General features: G+C 41.1%; 1 protein-coding gene and 1 pseudogene across 1 annotated transcript; one reads left to right on the forward strand and one right to left on the reverse strand.

Annotated features, from left to right (window-relative positions):
• Positions 1-361: 361 nt before the first annotated feature.
• Positions 362-1777, forward strand: LOC118658469 (putative tripartite motif-containing protein 75). Its single transcript, XM_036314014.1, has one exon. The coding sequence runs from the start codon at positions 362-364 to the stop codon at positions 1775-1777; it is 1416 nt and encodes a 471-aa protein (XP_036169907.1).
• Positions 1778-9945: 8168 nt separating this feature from the next.
• LOC118658470 lies at positions 9946-18527 on the reverse strand (annotated as a pseudogene).
• Positions 18528-25456: the final 6929 nt, after the last annotated feature.

The following is a 25456-nucleotide window of genomic DNA, read 5'->3' on the forward strand; positions in this document are numbered from 1 at the left end:
AGTTCCATGCAGACCACAGTGATTAATATGGGCGTAGGTGACCTGTCGGGCTGGGGAAAAGAAATCAATGGTTCCCTTAAAGGTGGCAGCTAACAAGGCAGGGCAACAAGACAAATAGTAAGTAGTCTTTTTTTCTTCTTTTTACATGAAACTGTATTTTCTCATCCCCAGGAACCAATCGGTACTTAAGAGTCATCGAGAATTGCTGAACTTGGATTCATATCCTCGGAGCTGCCAAGGACAGTAGTCATCCAGCTACTTTGATTGTCTGCAGGTGGGCAGTGGAGCTCCTCTGGGCACCTACCTCTGTAGCTAAGGACCTCACAGGACACCAGGGGCTGACCTTAGTTGACCAAGAGAAATGGCAGGTGAAGGAGCTGTGGCAAAACTCCAGACAGAAATCAACTGTCCCATCTGCCTTAGTAACCTGGAAGACCCTGTCACCATCGAATGTGGACACAACTTCTGTCGCTCCTGCATCCAGCAGTCCTGGGCTGATCTGCAGGACAGGTTCCCTTGCCCTGTGTGCCGTCACCCATGCAAAGAGAGGCACCTGTGGAGCAACACCCAGCTGGGAAGGATGGTTGACATGGCCAAGCTCCTCCAGATCACCGGGGCCAAGATGAAGCAGCAGGAAGAGAGGCGCTTGTGTGAGAAGCACAACCAGGCCCTGACCCTCTTCTGTGAGGAGGACCTAAAGTTGTTGTGTCCCCTGTGCACTCAGCCCCCTGACCACCAGGGCCACCAGGTGAGGCCCATGGAGGAGGCTGCCTCTCATCACAGGCAAAGGCTCAGAAGTTACATTGAGCCCCTGAAGAAGCAGCTGGCAGACCTTCAGAAACTATTAGCCACTCAAGACAGGCAACGATCAGAACTGAGAGAAAAGGTGGAAAGGCGGAGAGCGAAGTTAGCCTCTGAATATGAGAGTGTGCTAGCATCCATAGAGTGTGAGCAAGCGGCAGTTCTCTCAAGGCTAGCTGAACAAGAGAAGCACATTCTATGGAATCTCACTGCAAACAAAGCTGCATTTTCAGACCACATGTCCAAACTTAGAGTTCTACGAAAGGAGATGGCAGAGACGAGTGTGGTGTCAGATGTGAAATTGCTGATGAACATCAAGGGTGTCCTCCACCGTTGTGATAACCTAGAACCTCCAGGTGTCTATTGCTTGGAGTATAAGAGAGAAGAATTCAGTCTTCCTCCACAGTGTTCAGCCCTGCTGCAAATCATGCAGACATTTAGAGAAGAAGTTACTCTGGATCCCGAAACTGCACATCCTCATCTGCTTGTGTCTGAGGATAAAAAGTCTGTGACATTTGTGAGGAAAAAGCAGAGAGTTCATAAAAATCCGAAGGGATTTGCAGTCGACCCAGTTGTCCTGGGTTCTGAAGGGTTTGACTGTGGCCGACATTACTGGGAGGTCCAGGTGGATGGCAAGCCTGAGTGGGCCGTGGGGGTCTGTAAAGACTCCCTTTCCAAGGAGAGAAAGAAGCCCCTGCTCAGACGGGGGAAGAGATGTTGGACGATTCAGCTGCAGGATGGTGACTATGTGGCTCGAGGGCCTGTTCCTGTCACCCTTGTGCTGCAGGAAATGCCCAGAGGGATTGGCATCTATCTGGACTATGAGTTGGGTCAGGTTTCCTTTTACAGTTTGAATGACATGTCTCACATCTATTCCTTCAGGGATACTTTTTCTGAGGTGCTAAAGCCTTACTTCTATGTCGGGTGTGATCCCAAACCTCTTACCATCTGTGCTTTAAGAGATTACGAAGGATGAACTGTCACTTTGGTTCATTTTCTTCCTGTAACTTATAGGCAGTAGGTAGAATTTTTTTAAATCATACTTTTATTTTTATTTCATATCTATTTTAAATATTGTTGAAAGTATTACATAGGTCCCTGTGTAGGTAGAATTTTGTGCAACTATCAGTGATCTAGCATCAAAATTGTTTTTTGTTTGATTGATTTTTAGAGAGGAAAAGAGAGAAACATCAATGTGAGAGAGAATTATTTATTGGTTGCCTCCAGAATGGACCGAGGTATGTGCCCTGACTGGGAATCGAACCTGCCACCCTTTGGCTCACGGATGATGCTCCAACTAACTTAGCCACACTGGCCAGGGTTAGCACCAAAATTTTGTAAAAAGGCACTTCTGTGACTTCAACACTTGGGACTTTTCTCTCATTTTTTCTCCCCATTTATCTTTAAGAGCAATGTGAATGGGAACAAATGCAAGTGTGGAATATTTGGAACAATGATTGATCAATTCTTTCTGAAGTGTTTCTGAAATTTTAGGACTAGAATGTTTTTGTCTGTGTTTTAGGATGCAGCTCTATGCGTAAGTTCCTTATACATTCCAAGTGGCAGAGACAATAGAATCAGGGGGGACTCAGTAGTTTGCAGTTATTTTTTTTATTTTATTGCTTACAGTATCACAAAGGGTATTACATATGTCTTTTTCTTTTCCCCCGCCCTTGACAATCCCCTGCAGTTATTTTATTTTTGCATGTGTTGAGAGTAAGGTACTGATTGCTTCCAACTATTTTTTTAAATACATTTTGATAGATTTCAGAGAGGAAGGGAGAGAGAGATGGAAACATCAGTCATGAGAGAATCATTGATTGGCTACCTCCTGCACACCCGCTACTCGAATCAAGCCTGCATCCCAGGCATATGCCTTTGACAGGAATCGAACCTGGGATTCTTCAGTCCACAGACAGATGCTCTATCCACTGAACCAAACCAAGCAGGTCTTCCAGCTATTTATAAGTCTATTTTTAAAAATGGTGTCTTGATCAGACTTTTAGGTCTCATCTTCTTTCATACTCTTTTTCTCACACCTGAGACAGCTGAGAATTCCAGGTGTTCCACCCTTTGGTGTAACTAGGAAGTTGAACCTTCCAAGGAGAGCAAGACTTATACACTGAAAACTATAAAACATTGCTGAAATTACAGACCTAAGTAAATTGAAAGATATCACATTCTCATGGACTGGAAGTCTTTATATTACTAAGATAGTAATACTACCAAAAGCAATATACAGAATCATTGCCATCAAAACCCTAATGGTCATTTTAGGCAGAAATGGATAGCTGATAGAATTTATATGGTGCTGTAAGAGACACCTAATAGACAAAATAATACTGGGGGGAAAAATAACAAAGTAGGAAGGGAGAGGTGAAATAAACGTTGATGTGAGAGTGCAACATTGATGGGCTGCCTCCTGCATGGCCCCCCCACTGGGATCGAGCCTGCAAGTGGGCATGTGCCCTTGACCAGGAATTAAATTGACAACTTCCTGGTTCATGGGATGATGTCCAATCAATTGAGCCACACCAGCCAGGCTAACCTTTCATTTTTTTGAGTCATGTATTATTATTATCGTATGTCCTTGAACCCTTACAGATACGAATCATAATCCGTAATGTTACAAATATATTTTGGCACTTTCGTTTAAAGTCAAACTTTTGACAGTGTTGTATGGCTTTGGGGTTTAAGGGAATATATACATAGTCTTCCTTCCTCAGAAATTAAATAAATATTTAAAATCTTCCTAAATGCCTTCAGTGTATTTTTATGCTTACACTTTAAAGGTGGGATTCAATATTATATGACACATGGAATATCAAGAATCAGAAGTAATAGCCAAGTCATCTATACAGATTAATTCCTTTAAAAAAACAAACCTCACTCGAGGACATGTTTAGAGAGTTAAAGATAGGAAGAGAGAGAAAAGCTACGATCAGATGGAACCCACAACCCAGTTCCAACCGACCAGAATCAAACTGACAATCTCAAGGTGCACAGTCAACTGAGCCACTCTGCTGGGCTTTTTTCTTTTGTTAGATTAATACTTTCATGCTTAATACAACCAGCAGATTAAAATAAAAGGAAATACAAGTGTAAAAATTAAACCAAAATTTGAAGTATGTTACACTTATCTGCCTAAGATACTCTAGTAGATCAAGGGCAAATGTGCCAAATGCTGTGATTAGGTTTATGCTAAATGTTCACAAGTCAGAAGGAAACCCAGGGGGCTGTTACCATCGTTTGCTGGTATCCCTGACAGTCTGGGAAGTTTAGTAATCTTTTCCCTATTAGACTAGTGGAGCCTAGAAAATCTCACTTGCAGTGTCTCACTGAAAAGTCTGTTCTTTCATCAATCTTAGATTGGGTGACAAGGGAGGCCTGAAAGAAGACCTCTGAGCCCAGCCGGTGGGCTCACTGGTTGAGCATTGACTTATGAACCAGGAGGTCTCCAAGGCATGTCCAACCCATCTTGCTCAGTCCCAACCAGCTGGACCCCAGCAGCAAGCTAACATACTGGTTGGAGCATCTGCCCCCTGGTTGTCAGTGCATGTCATAGTGAACAGTGAGTGGCCTTAGCATATCATTAGCATATTATGGTTTCATTGGTTAAACAGACTACTGGACACATAGCATATTAGGCTTTTATTATATAGGATTATATAGGATATAATGAACATGGCAGCAGAGTAGGGTGCATTGGATGTGGGGAGGATCCACTGTGGTATTAGAATGAGATTTAAGGGTGGGACCAGAAATCTGTACTAGGCTGGAAGGTGGCAGAGAGTGTGCACAATCCAGCAGGGGTGGGGACAGGCATCAGGAAACAAATAAAACTACCCTGGGGTCCTTCAGAGTGCAAGGATTCTTGCTCATAGGAGGACCCTGTGCCTCCTGCCCATGGGTCAGCAGCTCTGGGGGCTCCTGGTGGCCAACCTGTGATTAGCAGTGGCACACAGCAGGTTCTGGGTCTGGGCTTCCAGGTGAGACACAAGGAGGTGGATGGAAAGGCACATGGGATGGGCAGAAGAGCTGTCCTCTTCATCCTGGACTCAGCGACTGGAGAGCTGGCCATGCAGGGTCAGCTGGGTGAGCACTGTGTTCTCTGCTCAGGGCATTGAGTTAGTCGTCTTGACAGACTGTACTTGAAGCGTGGCAGCCTTGACTGGGCCTGTTCTCAGAGACCCACTGACTAACCATGTGGCACAACTGCCACTGCTCTTGCAATAACCTGGGAGAAGCTAAAAGCTTTCTCTCCCAGCCTTGTCTGCTGCTCACTATGCTGGGAGGAATTTTATTACCAACGAGAGGATGGGGAGCGGGCCTAAGCCGGCAGTCCGACATCCTTAGCTCTGCCGCAGAGGCAGGAGAGGCTCCCACCACCACTGCTGCAATCACCAGCCGTGAGCCCAATTTCTGGCTGAGAGGTGCTCCCCCTATGGGAGCACACTGACCATCAGGGGGCAGCTCCTGTGTTGAGCGCCTGCCCCTGGTGGTCAGTGCGTGTCATAGTGCCTGTGGGAAACTGATATAGGGTTAAGCCTCGGACTGACCTGTTGGCAAAGTCACAAACAAGTCTCAGCTTAGAGGGCACAGTCCTCTTAGCATAATTAGGCTTGACCTTATAACACTCCCTAGATCTTATCTGGGAAGCTAAAGGGCTGAGGGAAGTGCAGGAAGTGTAACTATGGTCAAAACAAGTGAAACTTCAAGAACTGTGTAACTATGGTAACTACCTACCTTGTTTACCTCTGACTACAAAAGGTTGGTGCGGCCTGAGCACCAGTGGAAGTCCTTTCTCCTGAGTTGGACTTACCCACCTGGTCCCCCAATATTCCCAAATTATCTCTTGTCTTTTCTCTTTCATTTGTGTGTGGCTCCTCTTCCAGATACTGAACCCTGAACCATGCGGGACGTGGAGGGAAACATTTACCGACAAGTGACCAGTGGTTCTGCTGTTCAGTTGATTTGCATATTAGCCTTTTATTATATAGGATACCCTGACAGATCGCTGAGATTGCCAACTGATTCCAAATAGTAGCATGAGGAATGGCCCGAAGGGAAATACTATGAGTCTAGCTTTTTGGGGAGGACCTAGAGGGTTTGTCTGCAATAGAGTTTCCCACTGGGCTCACCTGTTCTTCCACAGAGCAGCTGCCTCAAAGAGGCAAAAGCCCAAAGAGTATTATTATACTCTATTATAAATACATTAAAGCTGCAGAATATTAGAGAGATTAAACTCTGGTTTTGAGCAATATATGCTCTTATTAGAAAATGAACAGGCTGAAGCATCGAAAGCCTTAAAGTATAAAAATAAGATATTAGATCATTTTTGTTTCATACTCAAAGCTCTAATAAGTGAGAGAGCAGAGGAAACAGCATCAGTCAGATTGACAATATTGATATTAAAGTACCCACAATAGCTATCAAATGATAAAAACTCCAGGGCATTTTAACTACAGAATGATGATTACAGGCTTTTTGTCACATTACAGTCTACAAAACTATCAATTCATGATTAATTTGGTTCTAGATCCTGAAACAGCTACAGCCTAATTTTACTAAGGAGAAGAAAAACATTGAAATTTGGAAATACACCAGAAAACTATAATCAAAAGACATTCTGTCAGGGTAGCATCATTCAGAGCAAGAGATGGAGGAAGAACAACATCAAACATGACTGGGATATAAGAGTTTGTAAAAATTACCTTCCCAGAAGAAGGAGGAAGACAGTAGCACAATAAGATTTATGCTATAGAATCTTCAGCTACAGAACTGTGATAGCTTTCCTGCACTAGTTACAGGGGCAATCTCGTTTCTGCTAAAAGTAAAACCCAGTATGACTGACATTTTTCTGGGTTAAAATTGGAAAGGTTTAATTTTAAGATTTGAATGGCAGGTTTCATATCTATTCTTCAAGTGATATATTTACCATAATATTTAGCCTTATTTTATACTGGATATAATTGATAACTTCTTGCAATCTGTACAGTAAGATTATGATGAAATATTTAAAAACTATTGTGCATTCTGCTTGATTTTATTTAGGAGAGAAGCCATATGCTGTATAATTCAATCAGTAAATATAGTCTTTACAAATCTTAATTGTCTTCACCACTTTTAAGTGGAAAACGCTTTTTTGGTGATTTTTTTTTTAAAAAAGTGTCATCTTGCTCAGCTGGCATAGCTCAGTGGTTGAGCATCGACCTATGAACCAGGAGGTCATGGTTCAATTCCTGGTCAGGGCACATGCCCCAGTTGCAGGCTCAATCCCTGGTGTGCGGTGTGCAGGAGGCAGCTGATCAATGATTCTCTCTCATCATTGACGTTTCTATCTCTCTCTCCCTCTCCCTTCCTCTCTAAAATCAATAAAAAAATATATTTTAAAAGTGTCATCTTTAAAGTGCTAAAACAAAAAAACTTGTCAACTCATAATTCACTAACCTATGGAAATACTTCTCAAAAGTGCAGGATAAATACTTATAAAGAAGGTAATGACTCTAAAAGATAACTGCTAATTAAAGTAATAATAGCAAAACCTATAGTATAGTTTCTAGCATATATAAAAGTGAAATACGCCCTGGCCAGTTGGGTGTTGTCCCATGCACAGAAAGGTTGTTGGTTTGATTCCCGGTCAGAGCACATGCCCAGGTTATGGGCTCAACACCCTGGGGGGCGTGCAGTAGGCAGCTGATCAATGGTTCTCATCACTGATGTTTCCATCCCTCTCTAAAATCAATAAACATTAAAAAAAAAAGGGGGGGGAAGTGGTATATTATTTAAAGGTGGCCCCAGATTACTTAAAAATGTATATTGTAACCCTGGCCTGGTGGCTCAGTTGGCTTAGAGTGTTATTCCTTCCACCAAAAGGTTCAATTCCTTGTCAGGGCACACATGGGAGGCAATCAATCAATGTTTCTCTCTCTCTCTCTCTCTCTCTCTCTCTCTCTCTCTCTCTCTCTCTCTCTCAAATATACATAAAAACATATCCTCAGGTGAGGATTAGGGAACCACTAGAAATATTTTTAAAAGTTATAAAAGCCCTAACCGATTTGGCTCAGTGGATAAGAGCGCTGGCCTGTGGACTGAAAGGTCCCAGGTTCGATTCTGGTCAAGGGCATGTACCTTGGTTGAGGGCACATCCCCAGTAGGAGGTGTGCAGGAGGCAGCTGATCAATGTTTCTCTCTCATCGATGTTTCTAACTCTCTATCCCTCTCTCTTCCTCTCTGTAAAAAATCAATAAAACATATTTTTTTAAAAAGTTATAAAATATTAATTCAATAGAGGAAATGAAATGGAATCATAAAAAATGTTCAATTAATTAAGCCCAGAGAGAGCAATAATTGTGCAAAACCAAACATGTAATAACAAAATCAAGTCTCAGTCAAAATTCTGCCCTACATGCAGACATTTTTTAAGTAGCCATTTACTTAGCAGAGTCACTATACACTCATAGTCTTGGTAAGCTCAATGTTCCCAGCATAATATCCTTTAGGTGCTTTGATCTTGTGAAAGGTTCACTTCAAGCAGAAACAATCCAGAAAGCAAGACTCATCTAATATTATAGTTATCATGAGGCTACCACCTTCCTCAAAACCACTGGCTGTACAGGTTTTTACTTTTTTGAGCTCTAGGCTTATCTTTGATGAAGTACAGACTGCAGGTTTCCTTCCCTACACTTTATCGTCCTATACATGCCAAAGTGTGGAGTTACGCAAGTACTTCAGCCAATCATGATGTCCATTTCTACCCATGTCATTCCATTATTTTGGTGTCCAGTATTTTAATTTTAGTCTCAGAATTTATGAGAGATTAAGATGATTGAAACTGTAGCATATGGAACCTAAGGTTTTTTTTTTTTTCATTGGGAAGCCAGGTGACAATCCCTGGATATGAATTCATGATTAGGGCAACTGACCAGTTCTATATACAGTATTAGCAGTTGTGCTTAATGCGCATTGTCTATTGTTGTAATGTCTACTTCAGACATTATAACAATAGATTTCACAATAAAAATGCAAATAATATATAAGGGTAAGTTATTTCAAAACTAGAATTCTATACCCTGAAAAACTTTTAAATATCAGGATAACCTACAGACATTAAGTTCTTAAAATATTTATTTCCTCTCTGAAATCAATAAAAATATATTTAAAAAGGAGACTTTTTACCCAATAAAGATGAAGATCCAGAAATTCACTCTGCAAAAACACTAGATGTAGTTTGAAAGTTTCAAACTGAATATCTATTAGAAGTAGAAAGAAAGTAAAGTAAAATCTTAAGAAAAAGAATGATGAATCTCACCACACTTTAAAAGTGTAAATATATATTCAATGTACCTTATTTGCAAAAGTTAGACATGACCCAAATAAACATTCATCAGTGGGGAAATGGTTAGGTAATATTGAATTGACAGAATTAAACAGAAATTATTTTATGTGAAGACTGGGAGCTATCAAAGTTAGGTAACGAAAATGTAACAGAAAAAAAAAGTATAAAAATTGAGTAAATGTGAGCAGTAAAATGAGGAGCAAGACCAATCAAAATAAGAATCACCACTGTGCTGGAGGTCCTAAGTCAGTGCAAATGGGCAAGAAAAGAAAAAGGACCTAGATTACAAAAAAAAAAGTAAAAAAGTCTTTATTTATAAATGATATGAGCGTCTCCGCAGAAAATCCAATGTACTAAGTCAAAATTGACAAAGACATAATAAAAAGAACAAAACACATTACAGAGAATTATTGCGGTAAACAGATGAAAGTCGAGTGGCTGCCTTTCCAGAGCAGGTGGTCCTGGAGTGGCCATGCATGCCTTTAGTAAAGGCTTTCTTTTTTAAGGGAAAACATGGAGGCAATTAATACAGAAAAGTTATTGGATTTTGTCAATATTGGACTGCTAAAGTAATATATTTTAATAATAAGTATTTGATCTTAGAATTTCTAAACCACTTTCCAAATTGGATCTGATAAGTTATCTGTAAACTAGGCATTTAGCCACCTTCTCTAGAAGTTGACCAAACTGAGATAAAAACCATTCTGGTTGTCTAAAGGAAAAATAAACACGGAATTGTTGAGGCAGATACACTAGCTTAGTTTTGTCCACGAACTTAAAAGAAACAAGAGTCTTACAATAGTTCATTATTCAGAATCTGTTAGTGTACAGATTCTGAGAGGTTTTGAGTCCATCCCAGTATAGAAATAAGGCCAAAGTGCTCCTGTAAAACAATCATTAAAAATATAGAGAAGAGATCTATCACTCAAATTGTAAAAGGAAACCTCACCCAATTCATAGTCTTAAAAAATGCCAATCTTACTAGGCATTACTTTTGGCACAAAATATATATTTTTAGGACCCAAAGCAATATAATTATTCTGACCACTTTGCTCGATACACCACAATCCACCCTGCAAAAAAAACTGATGGATTCTGACTCCTTCTGGAAATAGAGTCTTTATAGACACCCAAGACCCACTCAAACTTGTCTTTCTATTCTACCTCCCAATACTGTCTTCCAGAATTATATCCCTCGAACCCAGAATAGCTGGGCCATGATAAAATCTCCTTGGGTTACGAGATAAGTTGTTCACCCTATGTCCATACTGCACTGTCTTTCTATCACCTGAGACAGTAAGTTTACAATGTGCTGTTTCAGGGTCTAGAAATACATCAACTTGAAATCGCTTGATAATTTTGTTTAGGCCAGAATATTGTGGAGGAAGATGGGAACCATAACTCCTTTAATTGGAATGAAAAGGTAGAGGGGCCTTTAAGGTTTTATATCTATGGTAGATACTTTTTAACTTCTGTCAGGAATTCCAGGTCTGACTTCACATATTTGCTCTCTATCTCCTTTAAGAGGTTTTTTAATGTGGAAACATGATCTGAAAATTTTGTTAGGTTTTCGTTTAGTTTTGTTAAAATATCCATTTCTTGCTGAAACCGGTTTGGCTCAGTGGATAGAGCGTCAGCCTGCAGACTGAAAGGTCCCGGGTTCGATTCCGGTCAAGGGCATGTACCTTGGTTGCGGGCACATCCCCAGTGGGAGATGTGCAGGAGGCGGCTGATCGATGTTTCTCTCTCATCGATGTTTCTAACTCTCTATCTCTCTCCCTTCCTCTCTGTAAAAAATCAATAAAATATATTAAAAAAAAAAAAGAAAAGAAAAGAAAAAGAAGGCAGTCGCGATCTGGCCTCTTAAAAAATAAAATAAAATAAAATAAAATAAAATAAAATATCCATTTCTTCATCTTTTAATTGCCGAAGAACAGTCTCTCACTCATTTTGGAGAAACAACTTCAGTTGTTCAAATTCAGACCTTATTGATTCTGGTGATCACTGGAGAACCTGCACTGTGGACATAAAACCTCTAAGTCCTTTTGATAGAAAAAAACTCAAAACTTGATTGTGTTTTTTACATAAAAGCTCTTCTTGTTTCTTCCTCTTGCTTCTTCTTACCTGGAGTCGCTTAGCAATTTCAGTCAAACTGCCCAGCTGGGGGTTGCTTGCAAATTTCCTTTCTAGACAGCAAAATTGGCAAAAGGGGCAGGGGAAAGTATCCGTTAGATCCTTCCAGGACATATTGATGCAGGAGAGACAGAAGTTATGACCACAATGAAGGGTCACTGGGTCTTTCAAGTAGTCCAAACAGATGGGACATCTAGCTCCTGCTTGAAAGTTTCAAACTCCACTGAACTGTAAACAAAGGTGGTGGTGGATAAGGCAATGTGTCCTTTAGTAAGGCCTGGCTTTAGCCTCAAGACAGCCAGCAGTGGATATCCCCCCGCAGGCCTCACAAACTGACAAGGGTGGTTTGACTGGCTTGGCATATTGATGGCATCTTCTAACTTATCTATCCCTCTGCCACCTAGCTTTTGCCAAGGATACACCATAGGCTGCGCCAAGTATGCACCACTTTTGCATCTTAGAACATATTGGCTGGACTGCTGCTATTCCCATTCACTGACATGAAGTCAAACTTAACGACTTTCTTGTTCGAGAAAGTAGATTTGGGTCTAAGACAGAAATCCTTTCAACGGATGAGAAAAGACATTAAATTAAAAATATGATCCTACAATCACCAATGTATTAAAACATTCACACAAGAATCATCAATGAATGCTAAAATCATTGGAAGTTCTTTGAAAAACAGGAATTCATATTTGTAAAGTTCACCTCACACATTTCTTATTAATCAAAAAACAACAAAAAATATTGAACAAACAGGCCTTATTAGCTTCCTGATGTGATGCAGTATTAAATACATAGCATTGTCTATAAAATATTCTTGCCCCAAATATTCCATTTCAAGCTAATTAAAGAAGTTCTCGATTTAAGGCTATAAAGGTGCAATCCCTGATTTAATCTTAAAAGTTAAACATTTTGAGGTCAAATATGAGAATTTTAGTACAGATATTACATTAGTATTGTTTTTAATGTATCACATTAATTATTATAGGTAAGAAACAAAATGTCCGCCAAAACCGGTTTGGCTCAGTGGATAGAGCGTCGGCCTGTGGACTGAGGGGTCCCAGGTTCGATTCCGGTCAAGGGCATGTACCAGGGTTGCGGGCACATCCCCAGTAGGGGGTGTGCAGGAGGCGGCTGATCGATGTTTCTCTACCATCAATGTTTCTAACTATCTCTCTCCCTTCCTCTCTGTAAAAAAAAAAAAAAAAATCAATAAAATATATATATATAAGAAAAAGAGAAACAAAATGTCCTTTTACTTAAGAAATATATATATGGGGGCGGGGGAGGGGGGATGGGAAACATCTGTAATACTGTCAACAATAATAAGTGGTTGAGGGTCGACCTATGAACCAGGTCATGGTTTGATTCCCAGTCAGGGTACATGTCCGGGTTGTGGGCTTGATCAGTGTGGGGTGTGCAGGAGGCAGCTGATCAATGATTCTCTCTCATCACTGATGTTTCTATCTTTCTCTCTCTCCCCCCTTTCTCTCTGAAATCAATAAAAAAATATTTTAACAAAGAAAAGAAAAATATACTGAAACATAGTGGGGGAATCATCTTGGTGACTGAAACTTACTTTCAGAAGGTTTAATTTAAAAATGTATATACAGCAGGTCCTTGAATAACATTGTTTTGTTCAATGTTGTATTGCTATAATGTTGATGAGATGCCACAGGAACTTAATTCTTTTCTTTTAATATATATGTTTTATTTTACAGAGAGGAAGCCAGAAGGATAGAGAGTTAGAGCATCGATGAGAGAGAAACATTAATCAGCTGCCTCCTGCACACCCCCTACTGGGACCCATCAGTCTGAAGGCAGACACTCTATCCACTGAGCCAAACTGGTTAGGGCCTTAATTCTTATTTATATTAATTAGCCTATGGTAAAACTGGTTTTATTATATATCATTTTGCTTCAAATTACAGAACCTATCAACAACATTAAGTGAGAACTTACTGAATAAATAGAGAAAAAGCAACTATATAGCAAAAAGACAACAATTGGTAAATCTAGCCAAAAGGTATACACAGGTATATCTATGTTTACTGCAATCCATTCAACTTTTCTGTAGGTTTAAAAATTTCAACATAAAAAGTTAGGGAGAAAATGTCCTGGCTTGTTTTTAAGATACCCACCTACACCTCTTTTAAGCCAATCAAATTCCTCCAAGCGTCTGAGCCATTAACACAGTATTCTTTCCCTTCTCACACTAACACTTTCTCAACTTTTGCTTTTACTCTCCCTTTCCTCATAACCCTATAATATTCTACCAGCAGAATAGGAAAAATGAAATAGTTGTATAAAATCTCCATCAATAAAAGCTATTATAACAACACACTACAGGAGGCAGTGTTTCACAACATAAGGGCTAACATTAGTAAAAGGATATTGACTCCTGGATATTTACTGAGTATTTTTAAGAAAATGCATGGTTTTCTTTTTGAATGCCATTTCTTTAACCTATAAAAGGGAGATTACGCCTTTTTAAAATAAGGATATCATATAAATGCCAGCTAATACATGCCTACTGTTCTTTGCTAACGAAGAGCTATTTTACATTTCAATAGATTCAAATATAGCCCATACATTGCATTTGATTAGTGCTTTTAAATGCTGTTCAGTGTAGAATAGTGTCCCCTGCCTCCACCTTTGTCCTCCAGACTCTCTCAAGTTTTTTTTTAATGTAGTTCATATTTTTATAAGCTATTGCTTCTTGATATATTTTAACTCTCCCTTCAAGCCTTCACTTTTTAACTAATTAACTCTTTCCTCTATTTAAGCCTGTCAATTACCAAGAGGCAGGACCAAGTGCTCCATGCTTAACTAACCATTCAGAGTCCTTCATACCTTATTATCTTCAGCTGGCTATGGTCCTCTGAAGTACTGGGCCGTTATTACTTTTTTAATGTTTTATTTTTCGTCAACCTTATTTCCATTCTGTGTCATGCTATTCTTCCTACTCATAAACCACACTGCTTATCCTTTCCTCACTTCTTTCTTGGGACTAAGGTTTGCTCCTTTGGGAGACTCAGATCAAAAGATGGTTTTTTATATGTGAGGCACTAAAGGCAGATCTTTCATACAGTCACTAATTCAATTAAGCTCTTAGAACAACCTTATAAGTTAGGAGCTACCATCCTCAATTAGAGCTGTAAAAATTGAGTCAATAATAATTTGAATATACAGTGCTGCCATTTAACATATGTACAATAAAAAGTATTGTAAGACTATCTTATAAAAGGCAAAAAGCTCTAAGAAATCTAGCTAAATCCACATACCTATACCATAAAGTGTTACTTTTTTTACATTACACATATCTTAATTTACTTACATATAAAGAGAAGTTCCAGAATGTTAAAATACACTCAGCTTTTGATAAATACCAACACAGAACTACATCAAATAAAGCCTTAAGTCTCTTCCAAATTAGTCTCCCTACCTGCCCACACTATATGTAATGATAGGTATTAAGGCTTTGGTGATTTTAATCCTTACAACATTTTGATCAATGAGGGACTGCACATACAGGATGGGGCAAACATAGGTTTATAGTTGTGAGTATGTTAAAGTTTATTTTTGTATTATTATTTATTACTAGAGGCCTGTTGCACAAAGAGATTCATGCAATAGGCCTTCCCTTCTGGCTGCGAGCACAGGTTTTCCTCCAGCACCCGGCACCCAGGCCTTCGCTCCGGCTGGAGCCGCCTTCAGTCTTCTGTCTTTCGTCTTCTGTCTTTGTGGCTCCGGCTCACCTTCAGTCTTCCCTCTGCTACTTGGAGCCTATGTATGCAAATTAACCGCCATCTTTGTTGGCAGTTAATTTGCATATCATGCTGATTAGCCAATGGGAGGTGTAGCGAAGGTACGGTCAATGACCATGTTTGTCTATTATTAGATAGGAGGATTGTATTATTTCCCTTAAGAACAACTATAACCCTACTTTTGCTCCACCCTGTATTATGGTGGTCCCATAAGATTATAATGGAGCTGAAAATTTCCTATCGCCATTAGCACAAGGCATTACACAAATGCCACTGTGTCACAACTGTCTATAGTATTCAGTATAGTAACATGATGTACAATTTATAGTCTAGGAGCTAGAGGAACAGATTTTGTCACCCCAAAATATGCCTCTTTGGCATAAGGATTATTGCAGGCTAGTTAATTTTAAGAAAGAGTGCACTTAGGAGAAGCTCAGAAAACAAAATAAAAGTTACCCTTTGAAAAAGATATTTACATTTGTAAGGGAAACCTTCATTTGTAGATATGTCTCCCTGGGCTGGGCTAGGATGACTTTAGCTCTAGGAATTTTTATCAGTGCAGAAGACAATGACTTAAATCTACACAACAATCGTACCCGCATTAATCCTTTTACTGTACCCTCCCATAATTGACCACCCCCGCCCCCGCCCCCCTCCGCCCCCCCCCCCATCATTTTTGTTTCCAGTTATTTTGGTGAGTTACTCCTCAGTTTTCCTGGGTCTCTCCCATGTATATAGCAGGTATACATATTAAGAAAAATGGGCACATGAACCAGGCTAAAAGCCTTGAATTTTCTCTACTCTTTGCGTGGGCTGCACATAGCAACTTCCTTCTTAAGAGGAAAGTTTGAAAAGACAGGAGGAAAAGAGTAACTCTGTCCTGGAGAAAAATGACAAACACTACCTCAGCCAGGTGATCAAGGTCAAGATCAAGAGTGAAAAGTCATGTTGAACCCAGCTGGTGTGCCTCAGTGGTTGAGTGTCAACCCATGAACTACGAGGTCACCATTGGATTCCTGGTCAGGGCATATGTCCAGGTTGCAGGCTCAGTCCCCAGTGTGGGGTGTGCAGGAGGCAGCTGATCAATGATTCTCTATCATCATTGATGTTTCTCTCTCTCTGAAATAAATAAAAGTATATATATTTTTAAAAGTCATGTTGATAGTACACCCCCTTAATATGATGTGATGAGAAAGGTACTTTACCTCTTGTGGTCTTCCTCGTCAAAATCCACAACCCTAGTGTAACTACGAGAAAAACATCAAACTCCCCAAATAGGGGGACGTTCTGCAAAATACTCCTCAACACCGTCAAGATCATAAAAAACAAGGAAAGCGAGAAAGAGTCAAGAGGAGCCTAATGAAACATGACAACTAAACGTAAAGTGCTTGGTGGGATCTTGGAACAAAAAAAGGCATAAGGGAAAAGCTAGGAAATCTGAGTTAAATATGGATTTCAGTTACTGACAATGTATCGGTACTGGTCCATTAGTTGTGACAATGTGCCATACACATGTAAGCTGTAATAATAAGGGAAACTGTGTGTGTGTGTGGGGGGGGGGAGTGGATATGGAAGCTCTCTGTACTATCTTTGCAAATCTTCTGTAAATCCATAACTCTTCTAAAAGGAAGTTTACTTTTTAAATTGGAAAAGAAAAGATGGGGAGTGCATGGAATTGGAGGTGAGGTTGCATAGAGTAGTCAGAGGTTAGAAAATAGAGGCTGAAAGATGTTTTTTGAAACTTGCCCAATATCATGCAGCTAGTAAATTGCAGAGCATAATGGGAAAGCTAAAATCAAAAGAGAAAATATGTAACTGCTAGATATTCACTCCAAGTATCATTGTGCCCTCCATTTCCCAAGCTCCTATACTAGCGGTTCTCAACCTGTGGGTTGCGACCCCTTTGGTGGTCGAACGACCCTTTCACAGGGATCGCCTAAGACCATCCTGCATATCAGATATTTACATTACGATTCATAACAATAGCAATATTACAGTTATGAAGTAGCAACAAAAATAATTTTATGTTTGGGTCACAACATGAGGAACTGTAATCAAAGGGCCAGAAGGTTGAGAACCACTGTCTTATACAAATCAGTCTTCCCCACTTTTCATAAATCAGGCCATTAACAAAATAGACCATGAAGTGAACACAACTGGTTTCAAAGGCACTGCTACCATTCTACTCCTTTTTCTACCTTAAAACACAAATGGTGCCTCCAATTAATTGGGCTAAACTGATCTCTCTAAGTGCAAATATAATCCCTTTATCTTCCAGCTTAAAACATTCCCCTGGTTCTTTATGAAAATTGTCCTCAAACCTTAGCTTGCCTATTACCTCTAGGTCTGGTTAAAAGGTTGCTGGGCCACAATCCCCAGCAATTCCGTTTGACTCAGTTGGTGTGCAGTATTTCTAAAAAAAAAAAAGTTCCCAGGTGATGCTGCTGGCCTTTCGAACCTTACTTTGTGAATCACTGCTTAAACACAACTTAAAACAAAAAAACTGTGGTAGATTGCTAGCCCTGTTTCTTTCTTTCTTTTTCTTTTTTTAAATATATTTTATTGATTTTTTACAGAGAGGAAGGGAGAGGGATAGAGAGTTAGAAACATCGATCAGCTGCCTCCTGCACACTCCCTACTGGGGATGTGCCTGAAACCAAGGTATATGCCCTACACCGGAATCGAACCTGGGACCCTTGAGTCCGCAGGCCATCGCTCTATCCACTGAGCCAAACCGGTTAGGGCGCCCTGTTTCAATCATTGCCATATGGGATGATTCTTGACTTGCCTGAACCTAACTGAGCTCATCTGTGAATTTGTAACGATGATCCTTAACTGTAAGATCTCCGGGAGGACTAAGGGATGTTTACATTGGCCAAGAGGTGGAGGCAACGTAGGGCAGTGGGTTCTCCAATGGTGGCTACTACCCCCTTCGCCTCCCCCTCGTCTTCTCTCCTCCCCAACTTTCCTCCACCAAACACAGCCATTCTTTGGCGATAACATGGCAATTCTCAAATTATTGTTCAGATCAAAATCTCCTTGACTAACTAAAAATTAATTAAATGTTCTGATTCCACAGGTCTGGGAACGGTAGATTTCACAAGATCTTTGCCAGGCCGAGGAGACGCACTCGTGGACGAACGTGACTTCGAGTTCTGGCGCCCATTCGCCTCCACTGTGCTCAGCTCCGCCCCAGACAGCCGCCGGCGCTGCAGGCTCCCGCTTACCTGGAGCTGACGGCCCAGGACTGAGACGGTGCAGGAACCCAGTGCAACGCAGGACTGACACCCAACCACCCGGGGCAGGGGGTTCCCAGCCGGGGCGCACACTGGGCCTGTGCGCTGATTGGCGGTTCCCCCGAAAGTGGGCAGGTAATAGACACGCGCCTGCGCAGTGACTCTGAGGGGGGAGGGGGTGGGGGGTGGGGAAGCGCGGGAAGCGATCTGGAGCACGGGTGTCTGGAGTTGTTGGCTGGAATTGGCCATTTCACTCCCAGAGAATGGCAGGCTTTCCAGATTCTTCCGGAGCAACTTGAGGATAGAAGTAAGGTTCCCAGGTTGGTTTTAAAGCCGCCACCGCCACCCCCTCCTGCTCTCAGACACGAGGGAACGGGTAACCGGGGGTGGAGGCGCTGATTCACTGGGCCTGTGGGGGTTGGTAAGAGGCGGTAAACCTGGAAATGAAGTGGGGACAGTCGCCCGATGGGTCAGTTTGCCCATCAGTGGATGAGTGGGTGGGTCGGCCCCACCCCGAGGAATTATACCACGCCTCACCTCTGAGATCTTCTGAGGACGTGACATTTAAGGTAAAAGTTGAGTTTTTGTGCTGGTTACATGACACAATGATAACATTTTAAGTATATTGTGCTAAAATAAATAAAATGCTAGTATTTTTAATGCTAACATTTTAAAAGAAGGTAAAATTTGTCCTGGTAGATGTGATAGAGGGTAGGCCTGGGCACTGAGGGGTCACTGGTTCCATTCCCTGTCAAGGGCTCATACCGAGGTTGCAGGTTCGATTTCTAGGGTGCATGGGGGAGGCAACCCCCATGTGTGTCTCTCTCTCACATCGATGCTTCTTTCTTCCTTTCTTTCTCTCTCTCCTCCTCCCCTTTCCCTCCATCCCTTCCACTCTAAAAAGCAATGGAAAAAATATCCTCGGGCGAAGATTAACAACATATTTTTTTTTTAATTAAATCTTTATTGTTCAGATTATTACATTTGTTCCTCTTTTTTCCCCCCCATAACTCCCCTCCTCCCAGTTCCCGCCCCACCCTCCGCCCTCACTCCCGCCACTGTCCTCATCCATAGGTGCACGATTTTTGTCCAGTCTCTTCCCGAATCTCCCACACCCCTTTCCCACCCAGGAATAGTCAGTCCATTCCCTTTCTATGTCCCTGATTCTATTATAATCAACAGTTCATTCTGTTCATCAGATTATTTATTCACTTGATTCTTAGATTCACTTGTTGATAGATGCATATTTGTTGTTCATAATTTGTATCTTTACCTTTTTCTTCCTCTTCCTCTTCTTAAAGGATACCTTTCAGCATTTCATATAATCCTGGTTTGGTGGTGATGAACTCCTTTAGCTTTTCCTTATCTGTGAAGCTCTTTATCTGACCTTCAATTCTGAATGATAGCTTTGCTGGATAAAGTAATCTTGGTTGTAGGTTCTTGGTATTCATCACTTTGAATATTTCTTGCCACTCCCTTCTGGCCCGCAAAGTTTCTGTTGAGAAATCAGCTGACAGTCGTATGGGTATTCCCTTGTAGGTAACTGAGTTTCTTTCTCTTGCTGTTTTTAAGATTCTCTCTTTATCTTTTGCTCTTGGCATTTTAATTATGATGTGTCTTGGTGTGGTCCTCTTTGGATTCCTTTTGTTTGGGGTTCTCCACGCTTCTTGGACCTGTAAGTCCATTTCTTTCACCAGGTGGGGGAAGTTTTCTGTCATTATTTCTTCAAATAGGTTTTCAATATCTTGCTCTCTCTCATCTTCTGGCACCCCTATAATTCTGATGTTGGTACGCTTGAAGCTGTCCCAGAGGCTCCTTACACTATCCTCGCATTTTTGGATTCTTTTTTCATTTTGCTTTTCCGGTTGGGTGTTTTTTGCTTCCTCGCATTTCAAATCATTGACTTGATTCTTGGGCTCCTCTGGTCTGCTGTCGGGAGTCTGTATAATATTCGTTATTTCAGTCCGTGTATGCTTAATTTCTAGTTGGTTCCCCAATATAACATCGAGGGTCTCATTAGTTTTCTTGTAGATCTCATTAAGTTTATCGGCGGCTTCTAAACAGTTCTTGAGAGACCTTAAAAGTGTGGTTCTGAACTCTATATCTTCCATTGACAATTTTGTCCTGTTTCTTTGTCTCCGCATTTTGTTATGCTTCCTTGGTGCACCCCCTAGTGGTCTTTGTTCGCAGTCTTATAGTTAAATCTTGATTGTTGTAGCTAATTCCAGGGAGGGTTTGACCTCCAGGCCAAGTGGCTATGAGAATCAGCTGTGTCAGCAGTGAGAGAACTTCTGTCCTCTAGGGAGGTGCTAATCTGGCGTTTGCCTGAGGCTATCCGACAAATGCCTGTGTGCAGGGCTTGGGCGGGGCGGGTCGCACAGGATCAACAGGGTGGGTCAGAGAGAGCAGTTATGGCGGCTCTCAGTCCTGTCCCCAGGGGCTCTGCCTCTCTGAGTCCCAGCACCCGCTGCAAAGCTCAGAGAGAAAGCTGCACTCGCTCTGACCGAAGCCAGACAGCCCCGCTTCTCCCGTTTGAGTCTGGGTCCCTAAAGACTCGCCCGTATCTGGAGCTCAGAGTCTGCGACTCCCTCCCGATTGAAAACGCCAACCGCGCCCTCCGCCGCCAGCCCGCTCCGCGCACTCCGCACCTCAGAATTTGACTTCAGCACTGCGCCTCCTCTGAGTGTCCGTATGCGTTTCTCTTTCCTCCTAGTTGTAGGACTTCCACTCAGCTGGCGTTCCTGTGGTTCTGGGTGATGTCCCTTCCGTTTTTTGGTTTCACTTTTGAAGTAGTTGTTCAAAGCAGCAAACTCCGGCGTTAACCTATGCCGCCATCTTGGTTCTCCTAACAACATATTTTTAAAGGTAAAATTTGAGGAATGAATTTGAGCGAACTGGACAAATTTGAGGATGGAAGTCTTCAAGGATGAAGGAAGAGCCAGTGAGAAGGCTCTTAACTCTAAAGAACTTGGTACTTGAGGGACTAAAAGAAGTTGATTTGGCTGACACCTCAAGGGGAAGTGAGGTGCAGGAAGTAGAAAAGATTAGAAACGGCTTTTGTGAGGCTGATGAGATAAGCAAAAAATGCTGCTGCAAGACCATTTAGGCAAAGTTGAGGATTTTGATCTTTAAAGGAAACACGTGGAGCATTTTAAATAGTTAAAGGCTATACAAGCATACCTCAGAGATATGGGTTTGGTTCCAGACCAATGTAATAAAGCAAGTATTGCAATAAAATAATCTTTATTGGTGGTGGAGGGTCTTGCCTTCAGTTTGTGTAAAAAAAAAAAAATGCAACACTTATGAAACACAATAAAGCAAAGTCTGCCTGTAATAAAATTTGAAATTTGAATGGATTACTAGCTACAATTCAGAAAACAGATCTTTTGGTGCCTTTAAGAAATCCAAGAAGTAGTGCTTGGTGAGCAGTTAAATACTGGTGTGAATTAGAGACTCCACAATAGATGAAGTTGTGACGTGACGTCTAAACCTTTTGACTTGCTGGTGGCAGCAACTGCCTCTCTTTTTGTTTGTTCTTTTACTGTGGGGTGAGTATATGTTACTATAAGCTACAAAAATATGAGTCATTGCTCAAGACAGGAGTCCCTTGGTTGTGACACTGAATTCTGAAAGGCTGCTGTGCTTTGTAGGGTATAGCATAATTCAACTGGTTGTAGCCAGCCTACCTGCTGGATGCTAATTACCCTAATGAGTTGATTGTTCTACATTGGATTCTTCCTCTGGATCCATTGTGTTTAAAGAATCATTTTCTTCCCTACAAGACTAGCTCAGAAGCAATCTTATTTTCATCCCTACTCCTCCTGTAAAAACAGAAACTGTTCGAAGTTGACCAGTGATCTAGTTTCTTAGCTAAGGAATATTTTTCAGGCCATTTTTCAGGCCTGTTACTCTCTGAGATGCTTTGTAATCTTCGTCTCTGAATACCCCCTCTTGTGTTAGCAGTTGCTCTCCCTTTCCTGCCCTTCATGCTGATAGGTAAAGGTCTTCAAGGGCATCTGATAAACTTAACATGTAGCATGAAACATGCATGTGGATGTGTATCTGTATGTGTACACACACCCAGTCGAGGTCCTGCTGCACGTAGAGAGGAAGCTAATGAGCAGTGGATAAAGCCTGGCTTTGGAATCAGGCTCCCAGGAGTTCAAATCCAGGCTCTGCCCTTTGGCAGGTTATCTTTTTGTGTCTGTTTTCTCATCTAGTAAAAAAAGATTGGGGGCAATAACAGTACAACTTGCCTCTTAGAGTTGTACTAAATGACATTTCACAAGTTAAACACTTGGAACAGTGTCTGGCATAGTAAATGTAGTGTAAAAATAAGTAATAATGTGTTTATTTATGTATGTATATATGAACATACACATTATAAATTCATCTAAAAATGTCTATTTCTGCCGAAACCGGTTTGGCTCAGTGGATAGAGCGTCGGCCTGCAGACTGAAAGGTCCCAGGTTCGATTCCGGTCAAGGGCATGTACCTGGGTTGCGGGCATATCCCCAGTAGGAGATGTGCAGGAGGCAGCTGATCGATGTTTCTCTCTCATCGATGTTTCTAACTCTCTATCCCTCTCCCTTCCTCTCTGTAAAAAATCAATAAAATATATTAAAAAAAATAAAAATAAATAAATAAAAATGTCTATTTCTGTACCTCTTAGGGCAGAAGGGAGATTTAGAGGGAGCTGGTGTGTCACCTTTTGCTTTATATCATTTGTAAGTTTCTTCTCCCCCTCCCCTCTCCCTGGCTCTTTTGATGCTATATAGTGTATTGGTTTATATGATTTTAAAGCCACTTGTTTACGACTTATGTGAAGTTGTTTTAATCTACTCATTTATGATGAAGGGGAAAAAGTGGCTTTGATATAAGAACGAAGTAAGTTGTGCCAGGATGTCATCATTGCATATCTATGTCATTGATAAGCAGTCCGCAGCCCAGCTTCTGTGGGGACCCGCTGGGGGATTATCATAAGAACACATGAAAAGCCACTATGGCAAGGGGACATTTAGACTATAAATACTGAGAGTTTGTGAGGACTATTTGAGTTTTGGTTTGGGTGAGGCAACTATTCACTAACCTAAAAACTCTCCGAAGATCCTTGGGGCATTTGCTCCTGTCCTGCGGAGGTACTCCTTGAAGACATTGTTGATAAACCCACAATAACCTGGTGAAAGAGGTAAGCCCACCTACCAGCACTGATGTCTTTGTACCCTAGCAACATGCTCTAGCAATAGGGATCTTTTACTTCCACCCTGCCACCTGGAAATCAGTCCTTTGGTTGGTGGTTGCTGACTCTCAGAGTGCCTCCTCCTTTTAAAAAAGACACACTTCATATGAAATTTATTTTTTATTTATTTATTTATTTATTTATTTTTCATATGAAATTTAGACTTCATTCCTTCACCTCCCCTTGCCTGGAAAAATAGTGTGATTAATCTGTCATTTGTTTGGAGTATGCTATTTTTCTATGTGGCTTTACTAATATAGCATATTTGGCTTTATTAATAGCATATCCTGTATGCTATTGGCTTGTGAAATTATGATTCCCACACCATTCCTATGCTAAATTAATTTTTGGCAAAGACAAAAAATAGTTCCTGGAGCAAAATTTTGCTATCTTCCCAAAAGAAGAAAACCCATACCATTATTAGAGTAGTTTGAAATATTCTGCTTAAATATGACAAACAAAAAGGGATTTTAGTTTATATAAGTACTGTTTTTCTCTTTAAAAAATAGTTAAAGTATAAAAAGAAAAAAAAACAAACAAAAAATAATTAAAACAAAAAATACTTTTTAAGTTTCCTTGAAAGGAGGGAAGCTTTAGTTGGGAGGGAATGAATCTAAACTTTGTTCAATTGAATCATACACATTTTCAGGTTGCAGGTCAGGAAACTTTTTTTTATCCCATTACGAAATATGTGGTTTTAGTAAAAAAATTAAAACTCCTCTTATATCATGGTGGTTAAGATCATATTTTGGAAGACATGTGGAGTTGTGTCCCAAATATATCAGTTTACCAGCTGTGATTTTAGATTACTCAATTTAAAAATATTACATATATATATATATATATATATATATATATATATATATATGTGTGTGTGTGTGTGTGTGTGTGTGTGTGTGTGTATTTATTGATTTTAAGAGGAAGGAAGAGGGGGAGAAAGATGGAAACATCAGTGATAAGAGAGAGTCATTGATCAGCTGCCTCCTGTGTGCCCCCTACTGCGGATAAAGCAGGCAACCCGGGCATGTGCCCTTGACCAGAATTGTACCAGGCACCCTTCAGTCCACAGGCTGACGCTTTATCAACTGAGCCAAACCAGCCAGGTACTCTTATTTCTAAGTCTGTTTCCTCTTCTAAAGATGGGCAAAGTAATACTCAATCCTCCCAGATTATGGGAAACTATTTGCAGAGGCTGAGGTCCTTTTTTCTCTTCCCCCCTCCTTTCCCTTCCTTTCTAACAAGTGCACTGTTTACATTAAAAAACAACAAAAACCCTGAATAATTTAAAAAGAGAGGTTCAGATACTTTAAAAACAGAACTCCAAAAATTATAATTTATACAATGCACAATCTCATTGGAGGGAGAATATATATATCAAAAATTTGTGCCAAAACTGGTTTGGCTCAGTGGATAGAGCGTCGGCCTGCGGACTGAAGGGTCCCAGGTTCGATTCCGGTCAAGGGCATGTACCTGGGTTGCGGGCACATCCCCAGTAGGAGATGTGCAGGAGGCAGCTGATCGATGTTTCTCTCTCATCGATGTTTCTAACTCTCTATCTCTCTCCCTTCCTCTCTGTAAAAAATCAATAAAATATATTAAAAAAAAAAAAATTTGTGCACTCAGGAGGGGGGGGGGGGGGGCAGTCCCTCAACCCAGCCTGTGCCCTCTCACAGTCTGGGACTCCTTGAGGGATGATGCTGGCTTAGGCCCGCTCCCTGGGGGATTGGGCCTAAGCTGGCAGTCAGACATCACTCTGGCAGCCCAGGAGCCCTCGGGGGATGTCTACTTGCCAGCGGGGAGCAGGCCTAAGCTGCAGTCGGACATCCTTAGCGCTGCTGAGGAGGCGGGAGAAGCTCCCACCACCACTGATGTACTGGCAGCTGGCAGCCTTGCTTGTGGCTGAGCAGAGCTCCCCCTGTGGGAGCACACTGACCACCAG

This window comes from Myotis myotis, unplaced genomic scaffold (assembly GCF_014108235.1).
Source record: "Myotis myotis isolate mMyoMyo1 unplaced genomic scaffold, mMyoMyo1.p scaffold_m19_p_6, whole genome shotgun sequence".
Taxonomy (NCBI): domain Eukaryota; kingdom Metazoa; phylum Chordata; class Mammalia; order Chiroptera; family Vespertilionidae; genus Myotis; species Myotis myotis.

What these genes read in the sequence shown, in the direction of transcription:
- LOC118658469 (XM_036314014.1), top strand. Translation starts at nt 362, where the DNA reads ATGGCAGGTGAAGGAGCTGTGGCAAAACTCCAGACAGAAATCAACTGT.